The sequence below is a fragment of the Triturus cristatus genome, chromosome 3_1 (genome assembly GCF_964204655.1).
Source record: "Triturus cristatus chromosome 3_1, aTriCri1.1, whole genome shotgun sequence".
NCBI lineage: Eukaryota > Metazoa > Chordata > Amphibia > Caudata > Salamandridae > Triturus > Triturus cristatus.
Window position 1 is genome coordinate 277,547,056 of NC_140583.1, and position 12,997 is coordinate 277,560,052.

The following is a 12,997-nucleotide window of genomic DNA, read 5'->3' on the forward strand; positions in this document are numbered from 1 at the left end:
TTTATCTTTCTTGCAGTCTGTAGTTTGTCTCCTGAGATAGGTGGTGTTGAATACATGTACTTCCATGCATGTCTTCTCTTTATGTGCTGGTGACCATGACTTTGTCCCTGAGAATTGCTATGCGATTAGTCTCTTTATTTTTATGGCAGAGTACCTGGTGATCCTTAACAATGTTCTTATATTTGATTGTTCTTCATGGGAATATTTCCTCATGTTTTACAGGAGTGGAGAGGACTGGAGGTCCAACCGCCTGGTGCTCAACAAAGAAGTGCTCTCACTGAAAGTGATCGACCAGTTCTTGCCATTACTGAATGAAGTAGGCGAGGACTTTGTGAAGCGGATCCACTACCAGATTCAAAGAAGTGGGCGTGGGCGGTGGACAGCTGACCTATCAAATGAACTCTTCCGCTTTGCTCTTGAGTGTAAGACTCCTTTCCACTCGATGCTCTATTAGTGGAATGCCACTGTAGTAAACTTGAGAACATCCTGAAGCCAAATGAAGACAAGTCCACACACAGTCAACACTGTGTGACTGGCATTACTAGAAGTTATAATAAAGTGGGAGGACAGGATGTCTTCAAGTAGTTTATTCCCAGCACATTGTCCTAACCTGTAACGCAGGCATCCAAACCATCCGCATCATCCAACATGCCTCCCATTTCAGAATGCCCCCAGATAACCAGGCAAACTCTATAAGAGACACAAGCACAGAACAACAATGGCTTCTCTACTTTCCACGATTCAACATAGATATGTATCAATCATCCAGTCATCAGGTGCAACAAGCACTCTGCAAAGGTATCACTGTACCACTAGAACTACTGCCAGATTCCCATTCTCACACTAGGCATTATCCCACCACTATATATGCTTCTCATGCTGCCCAAGTCCACTATGGCTCCACCATTTCTTTGTAAGGTGCCACCAGATGTCCAGAAGTGCCCTAGGCAGCCACAAGCAGGAGGTTAATAAGTAAACATCGGGTGTGGTAGGACTAATGGATATCTAGAAACAATGTATCATTGAACATTTCTAATTACTTTGTGTTAAAGAAGGGTGTGCAGGAATACTGTTGACGAGTTGAGGAACTCCACTTCTATCAGTAAGAAGACCCTTGCCTTTTCCATACTCCGTTTTAAAGATTTAACGCTTCTGATTCTGTAGATAGAGTGGGTTTACAGGCGAAAAGGATTTCAGAACATAACATCTATTAACGTACATACCTATCACAATGGGCCCAGTAATTCCTTTTTGGGCACTGTAGCAAAGTAGGATCTGCTTTCATGGTTACCCCAGTTTCTGCTGGTGTCAGTATGTTTTGGACTAGTCTGCCTGGTGTCCTGCTAATCAGGACCCCAGTCACTGTGCTTCCTCTCTAAATTTGACATGGTAGTACTTCTGTACCTCCACAATTGGCTACTAGTGTACCCTTGCAAGTCCCTAGTCTATGGTACTAAGTTACCAAGGGCATAGGTACACCCGGGGGGTTCCATAGGCTGCAGCATGTAGTATACCACCCATGAGAGACCACTCAACCTGTGACTACAGGCCTGCCATTGTAGCCTGTGTAAGCTGGTGCTAGCACCACTTATGACAGATATATGTTTTCTTATATCTGAGGTCACTACACTTAAAACCTATAAGTCACTCCTAAGCAAGACCTTTCAATCTTGAAGTCAGGGTGCTGGGTTATAAGTATAAGGTGCCCCTGTCTGAGCAGGACACCCCTACAAATCCCAGAGTCGATTCTCCATTCTTTGTAAGTGCGGTCAGCACTTTTGATAAATATAGTGGCTATACGTCATTACAAAATGGCTGACCATATAGTGGCTGTGCCGAATCTGGGCATGTTTGGTATCATACATGTTGGAATCATACCCCAACACCGTTACTGGTGTTGCAATATGATTCCTTGCACAAGGGGGCTCCTCCAGGAAGTCCCCAGTACTCCCGGTAACAGCCTCCCAGGGTCTGCCAGCAAACTAGTGCTACAGACCACCCCAGACATGATTCTGCACTCCTAATGATGAGCTGAGCTCAAACATGGGAAGGTAGAACTAAAGCTTTCCTGTCACAGGGAGGTGTGTCCTCCTCCCAGACAAGACTTAGTGTATTGGGCTGGGGTGGAGACGCTTGATAGCGCCACCAGACTGCTTTGAAGGGCACATTTGGTGCCCTCCTTGCAAACTCTAGTTAGAACCAATTCAGGGAACCCTTAGCTCCTGCTCTGGTACAAAATTGGACAAAGGACATGGGAGTATCCTCCCCTCTATCCAGCCCCTCCTCTGGGAGGGACTCCTGAGTCTTCCTGACCCCTTTCTTAGGTTATCAAAGTGTTTACCTGTGGGTGGGTCCTCAGATTCATCATGGGACAAGACTCAAGCCTGAAACCACGTCACTCTTCGACCGTCTGGACACTTGTACTTCGCTGGACTTCGTCAAAAGACCAGTGGACATCATGGACACTTGAAGTAATCTCCTTTGTAGTAAAGGAGTCACTCCCCTGCATTTGCAGGTCTGCAACAAAGCCGACCAGTCTGCTGCTCCCGATGTCCCACGGACTTCGAAAGGCTCAGCAACACAGGTAGTGGTTCTGTCACTCAAATGAGGCCTGACCTGTCCTCTCAGCAAATTTGAGGCCAGTATCCCTCGTAAGAATCGCTCGGACTAAAGCCCTGTGAACCACATCAACCTGCCATTGCCAAAGATTGTTGGCTCTGTACTCCAGGGATCTTCTGGCCTCAAGAAGTTCCATCCACCAGTATCTCTTTCTGCCAAGATCAGCATCTGCACCACATCCTCTGCACCATGGGCCTACTTCTTTGGTGACCTGCTTAAGGTCCTCTTGCGACTCCTGTGCCTTTGGCGTGTGGGTCCTCTTGAGGGTCTTCTCTTGCTTCAGTGGGTTCCCATGCTCCTGGTGAGTCCCTTGGACCTTGCTGGTCCCAACGTTGCTCCTTCATCATTTTCCATGTCTGTTGCTGCTGCCAAGGCTTGTTGTTACCCCCGCTGGAAATCGACCCCCTGGTTATCGACTTACGATGTGGGACAGCTCATAAATAGCTCCTGGTCTTCCTCAGCATTGCCTGGTCCTCACAGCTACAGCGACAAGGTCACTTTATCACTCCGGCATCTTCCGTCATCGGTGGGCATTGTTCTTCCGTGCCTCCTGATCACCTCTTCTGGACACCTCTGATTGCATGGTCTTCTCTTCAAGAACCTACCCATGGATTCCACTGGACTATTGCACAGTATTTGCCAGTGGCATCTTTACTGAATTCCTCCATTGTGGTCTACGGCGGTTTCCGACGTCACTTCGCACCTATGCACCTGGCTTCCCTGGTGTAGGATCCTGGTTCCAAGGGGTATCCACAGTTGTGATGACTCACCAACCTTCTGTCTTCCATGGGGTTTTTCAAGGTCCACTGGGAAGGGTCCTTCTTCTTCAAAACTGCAACCGAGGCTTTCCTATAGACTACTATTGAGTATGTGTTTCCACTCTGCACACAGCCTCCATGGGGTTCCTGGGTAATTACATTGAGTGGTTCCTTGTGTCCCTAACTCTTCTGAGTCTCCTGGTCGAAACTTTAGTCGCAGTTTGCATAGTATATGGTTTGGTCTCCCCCTGGAGACCACTCTGTATTGTACTTACTTACCTCTTGCAATTGTAGTATTCTTGTGTATTTGTGTTGATATCTCAGGGTAGGAGATATACCAATGTGTTAGTGAGTGTTGTGTAGTAACAATACATATTTTCATAACTACACTGTGTGACTCTTTTCCGTTTAACCTACACTACATGATTAGAACTGGTAAAGCATTCCTTAACACTCCTTCTGGACGAAGCCTGAAGGCTACTCTCCACAGCTACCACTTAGAGAGCTTTCTAAGGTTGTATAAGACCACTAAAACCACCATAAGGGTTGTCTGGATTAGTGTGAGGTGCTTTACTTAAATACGTGTGCACCATATATTAAGCCAGCCTCCTACAGGCACAAGCTCTCATTTGAGCTTTAATTGAGATTACAGCCTTGCAGCAAATTGTGGGAATTTCGTCCCACGATTAGCAGTCAGAAGTACTTGCTTCAGATCCTTGAAGCGTTGAGTGTCATTTGGCACACCTGCTAATGAGTGGAATTATGTGGAAATCATTAGGCCTGGGCTAAAATTCCGTTCCGGTCGCGGAAATTGCGATAATTTGACATTTTCGTGTTCCGCGGAGAGCGCGAAAATGTAAAAATTTCCGCAATCCGCATTTTACCAAAAATGTTTTGCTTGCTCGCGCTGTAAAATAATACATTCTCGCGTGCGCGCGATCGCATTACCTGAATCCCCGCGTTCGCCGACAAGTTTTCCCGGTCGTGTTCTCCATGAGATGTTGGATTGTTGGTAGCCATTTGCGCTGTCTCGCGACAGTTCGCGCCCGCAGTGACGTCATTCGTCGCGCGATCACGTCTTTCTTCTCGCGATCATGCACATCGAGACAGGTGAAAACAAGATGGCTGCGGCCGCGAGCAACCACATGGGTAAGTTGGCGAGCCGCGACCATGCAGAAAATACCGCGAACGGGCGGGAAAAAAACTTCCGCATCTTCGCGATTTTTCTGCGTGTTTGCGGAGATTTTTAACATTTTCGCGATAATTTGCGAATGTGAATTTCGCAAATTCCACCCACCCCTAGAAATCATACCCGATTCCTCATTTTGCATGTGCAAATTCTGCACTGGGTAATTTGTGCATCCTATGTTGTTGCAAGCTAGCAAATGCACAATTTGCACCCAATTTGTGCAGCCCATTCTCAATCGTGCCCTAATGTGTTAATGAAATTAACACCAGTGTTGGGAAGCAAGAAAAGGTATGACTTGATTATTGGGAGACTGGCCCTGTAGTAGCCTGCATGTAGCATTTAGTAACAATGTACTATAGCAATTTGGGTGTCTGGAAGATGAGAGTACAGCTCATTTGCCATTAAAAAATCTAAAAAGCAACCTGACAATTATACATTTGTTCTCATCTGCTAAAATTGAGTTTTCATCCAAAATCCAAAGCTGGAATTTCAAATGTTGAGATCTACGGTATCGAAGAGAGCCAATTATTGAAGATATATTGATGATTTCATCATAAATATTACATACCTTCAACATGGTTGGCGGGCACCAGGGCAGCAAACTATAATTAGAAATGCACTGGGGATGTGGTCCTCAGGGCCAGAATAGGCTCAGAGAGAGAGGCTGCGCAACCCCCTCACCTTTATAATTTGTGGCCCCAGGGGATAGGGTCTGTGCTGCCCCCTCCTCTTTATATTGGAAGTCGGTCACAGGGGATAGGGTTCCAGGCACCAATAATGGCTGGAGGACGGGGATAAGTGCCTCCCCCCTTAATATATTTCTTTTGGCCAAGGTTTGGGATCCCTGGGGCCACTATTGGCTAGGGAAGGAGGAGCATCCACTCCCCTCCCCTTACATATATGGTTTTGCCCTGGGCATGGGATCCCCGGGGCCATTATTAGGTCAGGGTGAATATATGCACGCTCCTTCTCCTTCATGGCCCTGGGGGATGGGGTCACTGGGCTACTTTGGACTCGAGAAGGGGGTCCACGTGTCCCCCTCCTCTTTACAAATTTTGTTTTGCCCCAGGGGCGGTCCAAAGTGTCTCAGAGAAGGGGCAACTCATATCCTTTCAAAACATATCCCCCAGGGGATGGTGTCCCCGAAGCCCAAAGACCAACCCCCCACAATGCACAATAAAAGGTCATGTGAGGCGTGGGGTTGGCCTTATGTATGGTAACAAAATATTACTTTACGTTAAAAAAAACCTAAACATTCACTGAAAAAAACAAAGGTTAAAGTTACGGTATAATTAGCTTATCTTTGTATAATTTGTTAGCTCAGGTAACTATAACTAAGGTAACTATGTCTCACACCTTTGCCATGCACTGCTAATTACCCCACATTTTATAACACTTATGACATCTTCTATGACATCATTGAAAATATCACTGTGACATTTGGTATGCCCCTTGTCCAAGTAGGGATCCTTGCTTCTAGTCAGGATAAGGGAGTTACACACTTTAGACCCCTGCTCACCCCCTTGGTATCTTGGCACAAGCAGGCAGGCTTATCCCAAAGGCAATATGCAAAGTGTTTGTTCCCCAGGCACAGAGTAACATAGTGAAGACACTGCAAATGGACACCACACCAGTTTAGAAAAATATAGTATTTTTATCTGAACCAAACAAGACAAAAATGACAAAACTCCAACATACATAATTCAAAATATGATTTTCAAAAGGTTTCAAGCGATTCTGTCCATACAAAACTATAGATGTGTGACTTTAACACAAAGTACCTCAAATGCGTCAAAAGTTACAAGGCCAAACAGATGCAGAGAAGGGAAGTAAGGAAAACCACAGTTGCTTGAAAAGCAATACGTCAATTTTCTTGGTTTCTTCAAGCTTTTTCAGCTCTCAGCAACAGGAACAACCTCCAGAGGCCCAGAACTGGAACAGGCACCTCCTGGCAGCTCAGAACTTCCAGCAGTGGAGTTCAGGGAAGCAGGTGGTGAAGTCATTATGCCTTTGAGATTCTTCACAAGCAGATTCACATCAAAGTTCCAGTCTTTATCCTCTCCTTGGCAGAAGCAACAACTGCAGGCCAACCCAGCAAAGCACCACCTAGCAATAGGGCAGTACTCCTCCTCACAGCTCTTCAGCTCTTCTCCTTGGAATAGGTTACTCTTGATTTAAGAAGTGATTTAAAGTGCTGGGGTCTTACGTCTAATATTTATACCCCATTTTCTCTTTGTAGTCTTTGTTGCAAGAGTCTCTGAGCTCAGTTAAAAACAAGGTCTGTCCTCCCTGGTCCAGCTTCACTGCAAGAAGTGGAGACAACATTGTGCAGAGCAGACACAGCCTATTCATGTGATGTTGAAAACTCCTCCCACCACTCTAAATGCAGAAAGGTCTATTCAGCCTAGCGATGAGTCACCCAGGCAAGGCAGTACCCACCTCTACCCCCTTGTGACTGTCTAGAGTGAATGCACATCCCCAGCCCTGTCAGTCCAAAACCAGACAGTGAATACACAAACAGGCAGAGGCACACAGAACAGTTAAACAAGAAAATGTCCACTTTCTAAAAGTGCCATTTTCAACCCACAATTTAAAAAACACCTTTACTAAAAGAAGTGTTAGTAAATTCTGAGAGCCTAAACTCCAAATCTCTAGCTGTTCCCAAATGAAAGTTACACATGTAAAATGTTACAGTGCAGCTCCAATGATAGCCTATGGGACAGTTAGCCTTTCAACAGTGAAAAATGAAATACACAGTATTTCACCATCAGGACGTGTAAAACACAACGGTACATGTCCTACCTTTCACATTCACAGCACCCTGCCCATGGGGGTACCTTGGGCCTACCTGAGCTGTGCCGAACATGTAGGAAAAGGGAAGGTTAGGGCCTGGCAAGTGGGTGTACTTGACAGATTAACATGGCAGTTAAAAAACTGCACGTTCAGACACTGCAGTGGCAAGTCTGAGCCACATTTCCAGGGCTACTCATGTGGGTGGCACAATCATTTCTGCAAGCTCACTAGTAGCATTTGATGTACAGGCCCTGGTACACTCAGTGCACTTTACTAGGGAGTTACCATGAAACAAAATATGCCAATCAGGGATAACCAATCGTAATCTCAATTTACACAGAGAGCCCTTGCACTTTGACACTGTCAGTAGTGGCAAAGTGCCCAAAGCAACTAAGCCCCAAAAAATAAAATCCAGTACATAGTAAAAAAAAATGTATATATATATATATATAGAGTGGAGCAGTGTGATGACAGATGTTTTCATATTTCCATGATACCTTTCTTTGTTACTGGTTTGAGAGTACATTATGAGTGGAGGGTGTTCCATCACATTACCGACCTATATGTTTTTTCTGTTTGTGGTCAATGCTGACTTTGCATTTTTTTCTGAAATTTGCAGCTGTTTCGTATGTATTGTATGGGGAGCGACTCGGACTCCTGCAGGATTGTATTGACCATGAGGCACAGCGATTCATTGATGCTGTCACTAAAATGTTTCAGACCACCTCACCAATGCTCTACATCCCACCAGAACTGCTACGTGCTATCAACTCCAAAATCTGGACGGGTCATATAGAGGCATGGGATGTGATCTTTACTCAAGGTGAGTAAAAGACTTCATAGTGGGGTGAGTAAGCAAGATAGAATGCATCAGTGAAAGGAAACTAGAAATGGAATTGTTTACTTCTGATGTGGTGAGTACGAGGAAGACTATTTGAGATGATACTTGAATAGCAATAGTTTAGGCAGACCTTTGCAGGCTCTCTTACCTACAATAGCACATGATGGCTGTGATCTGATTTGGTGCTGCAGTAGAACTAATCAAAATACCATTTTCCATAAAATCTAAATAGGTTTAAAACACTTTAAAGCATCCTTATATAAATGTATTTAACAAATAAAGGGTAGGAAAGAGGAAAAAGAATTGATAAGTGTTGTTATCAGCACGGTCTTAACCTTCCACATAAAGTTACCAAAAAGCATTACATACATATCATAATATTTTTCCATCATATTACTACATCTGGGGGGTATGGGTTATCAGGAGCTCCTATCCCTTAAACTCACAGAATCCATCTTAATAAGACTAAAAGTGCAAGCTGCAGCTGGGGATGGCCCCGCTAAGGTGGGGAGCATGGTGCGGAGGCTACGGGAATGCTATTTGTACCAGACTGCTGCTGAAGACTTTAGATGAAATGCACGGCATACTGAGAAAGTGCAGTCAGAGGCCCTTGCATTGGTGCCAGCAATAACTTGCTACTCTGCTCCCTTGCAGTGGAAGGCCAATCGAGGATGAATTGCATAATCAGTTCCCGCTGAGGGCCCGACCTGCGACTTGGGCGCTTAGGCAGTGATCAAAATAATTAGATGGCGACTCGGAAACCCTTGCGACCCAACAGGGTCTGATGTCATTCAGCAATAAGGGAGATGACCCGACCCAGGTAACACTGTTTGTCGGGATCCCAGCTTGGCTGTTGCTTAGGGGCTTTTCCATGAAGTTGGTTAAGAAGTGGCTTGATTGGTTCTCACTATCCTGTGTAGTGTTGCTCGGTCATGGGCAACTCCATGATGTAATTCTCGCACAGGGGGAATGCTTGTAAATCTTGCGTGCGTAGGGGGAGTGGTGATACCTAATGCTTATAATACACTAAATATACAGAACCGCGAGGTCCTGAATATTTGAAGGCCCAAGAGGAGAAAAAGAGGGAGTACACCCTCCTGATTCTAAATCTTAATCACATTAAAGTACTCCACTATTGTTCTTATCAAGTTATTGATTGTAAGAAGAGAGGAAGAGGTGCTGGGATGTCCCTACGTGAAGCAACCACTTACGCAGTGGTGTAGGAAAAGACCTTTCTTTTATTTATTTTCCCTCACACACCCTAGTGGTGTCATGCTTCATCATCGGGACACCGCGACCCCTAAAAGTCGCAGTGGGCTCGACCAATATTTCAGGGAGCACTTACATAATATAACAGACCAGGGGGATAAAGATTAAAAATTCCGTGTTAGACCCCAGTATCCCTGTGAGCGCACAAGCCGATGGAATCCGCGCCACGTAGGTTATTAGAAGGGAGAGACCGGGCAGACCGGACATCCCCGTAAAAGCGTGATTCCACATGGATCACTATTACTCTCCAAACGGGATGGAGTGACACATCTTTTAATCTAATATCGACATACAAAGGAGCAGCTATCTGCCCTTTATCTAAAAAGAATAGGGTAATTCCCAGTTCTGTTCACACCAGGGGATGACACAGCCCTGAAAAAAGTCCTAGCACCAATTTTTTGGGCACACAAGGACTGAAACATGTTGGCCCTAGGGTCTTAGGACCATAATTTTCCATACAACCCTATTATTCATTATTTTAATATTCCTGTCAGACCCAAGAATAAAGGGATACTGGGGTCTAACACAGAATGTTTTATCTTTATCCCCCTGGTCTGTTATATTATCTAAGTGCTCGCTGAAATATTGGTCAAGCCCACCGCAACTTATAGGGGTCGCGGTGTCCCGATGATGAAGCATGACACCACTACGGTGTGTGAGGGAAAATAAATAAAAGAAAGGTATTTTCCTACACCACTGCATAAGTGGTTGCTTCACGTAGGGACATCCCAGCACCTCTTCCTCTCTTCTTACAATCAATAACTTGATAAGAACAATAGTGGAGTACTTAAATGTGATTAAGATACCTAATGTACGCCAGCGCTACATAATATATAACCCGGGGTGCCCGGCGTCATTGAGTTGAGAAACCAGGCCTGTACCAAGAACTGTATGTTATCTTTTGGGGGAGCCTGTGCCTTACCGAGCACACTACACTAGTGACGAGGGGGCCATGGTCCCAGTGGATGCCTGTCCTTGTTCACCCGGCTTCCCACTGTCTCCTACTAGGCCTGGTTACACCACCTGCAATTCACATATCTCCGACGCCCATGGAGGAAAGCCAATGGAGCCTCTTTGGCTTGCTCAGCTGCTAGCTGCGTGCAAGAGCCCACCTTTCCCTGATTGGCTGACCCTGAAGAGCAGGGCTCCTTGTCGCTCTCTCTCTCTCAGGACGAGGGAAAGTCCCGTTCAACGAAAAACACACCTCACCGGCAAGGCGGCTGCGCCCCTGCTGTCTCCTGACCCACCGGAGCTCCCTGCCCTGTGAGAAGCCCATACAAGGCAGTGGGGCAACAAGAGAAAACAAAACTTATCACAAGAAGGGTCAGGATTCCTCCTTTGTTGTTGCGCAGTCCATAATCTCAACCTCATACAATTTGCTTTTGGGGTGCATGAGTATTATCTGGACAGTCTGTTGCAGGATCCCACACAGCTGATCGATAGAATCGGCTGCCTGGTAGATCCAGCCATTCAGCTGCACATTGATGAGTTTGTCGCCCCGTGGCCCTCAGGCATCGGAGGATTGCATTCCACCTTCGACTCGAGGTAGAGGCCGAGCGGAAGCACCTGGCGAAAGCCAGTATCATTGAGCAGGTAAGACGCCCCACACCATGGGTGGCCCCCATCGTGGTGCCAAAGAAACCCAAGCAGCCTGATGCAGTCCGCATTTGTGTAGACATGAGGGTCCCAAACCTAGCGATTAAGCGGGAACATTATCTCATACCAACCATAGATAACATCATCTGGGAGATGTCGAACTCTTAATGGTTCTCCAAAATGGAACTCAGGTCAGACACTCACCAAATTCCACTGCACCCGGACTGCATCCCATTACCATCTTCTCAACTCATGCAGGCCACTGGACGTACACAAGGCTCAACTTCAGCATCTCCAGCGCAGACAAAGTTTCCAAACCTTCGTGAAGAATGTCTTCCATGGCCTGCCCGGAGTGCCTACCGTGAGTGATGATATCCTCCTTCACGCTCCCACGCTTGAGGAACATCCAACTCACCGCCATGCCATCTTCACACAGCTCAGCGAACGAGGGATCACGCTACACAGCGAGAAGTGTGACTTCCTATGAAGGGATATCACCTTCTTTGGGCACAGCTTCTCGGCAAACGCATTGGCCCGACCCAGACAAAGTAAAGGACATACAAGAGGCCCCAGCCCCATCATTAGTGTCTGGAGTCTGCATCTTCCTGGTCATGGTGAAATACTGCAAGCATTTCATGAAAAACCTTTCAGACATCACCGGCCCTCTTCGAGACCTCACAAAGTCATCATTGCCTCCCAGCAACTCTGCAAAAACCTATCCAACTTCTTCCACAGCAAAATCGCAAACATCTTCAGCAACTTTGCACACCAACTCAATCCCCAAAGAACTCACTAACCTACCCACCACCAACCAAGACAGACACCTAACCGAATGGACTACCTTCACCAGAAACAACACAGTAGCAGTCATGAGGATCATCCGCTTAAGGGTCCCAACCCACCCATGCCCCCACTACAACTACAAACTGGGAACATCACAAATCAGCACCACCCTGACCCACATCATGAACACCTCCATTAGGCCTGCCACTTTCCCGGATGCATGGAAACTCGCCGAAATCAATGCCCTCCTCAAAAAGCCCACAGCCAACATGAATAAACTGAGCAACTTCTGACACATCTCCCTGCTCCCCCATCCAGCTTAAGTATTTTAGAAGGTTATTAACAAGCCACAACTCACAACATCCCACCTCGATCTTCACCATCTTCTAGACAACATTCAATTAGGATTCCGAAATTACCACATCATGGAAACAGCACTCATCACGGACACTGACGACATTCGAATCATCCTAGACAGGGGGGATACAGCGCCCACATCCTGCTCAACATGTCTGTGGCCTTCGACACTGTCTCCCATAACTCCCTCACCAGAAGACTCCACTAGATTGGCATACAAGGATCTGCTCTCAAATGGATCTGTTCCTTCCTCAAAGGATCAGGCTGCCACCCTTCACACCAGAGACCAAGACATTGATGTGCAAAGTCCCACAGGGATCATCCCTCAGCCCTACCCTTTTCAACATATACATGACATTGCTTGCCAACATTATCCAATCACAAGACATCACGGTCATCTGCTACACCAATCACACCCAACTCATTCTCTCCATGACAATCAAGACAACCACCATCAGAACCAACTTTACCAACTGCATGCCCATTGTAGCAGACTGGATGCGAACCAACTGCCTGCAGTTCAACACTGACAAGATAGATGTACTGGTCTTCGACAACAAGACCTCTCATGGGATTCCACCTGATGGCCGCCAGAGCTAGGACCAACCCCCACATCGACAGATCACGCAAGAAATCTGGGGATCATCCTAGATAACAAGCTTGACATGACAGCTCAAGTCAATGCAATGTGTACCTCCTGATTCCACATCCTATGCATACCACAAAAAATCTTCAGTTGGTTGAACACTAGACAGACCATCATGCAAGCACTTATCACCGGCAGGCTGGACT

The 12,997-nt window shown here is 46.3% G+C and overlaps 1 protein-coding gene across 1 annotated transcript in view; it reads left to right on the top strand.

Annotated features, from left to right (window-relative positions):
• Nucleotides 1-12,997, top strand: part of LOC146860101 (cholesterol side-chain cleavage enzyme, mitochondrial-like) — a 219,375-nt gene that overhangs the window by 111,741 nt on the left and 94,637 nt on the right. The window contains exons 3-4 of the mRNA XM_085643887.1: nucleotides 223-422; nucleotides 7,979-8,182. Of these exons, the coding sequence (XP_085500013.1) occupies nucleotides 223-422; nucleotides 7,979-8,182 (404 nt within the window). The remainder of the gene's footprint in view (nucleotides 1-222; nucleotides 423-7,978; nucleotides 8,183-12,997) is intronic.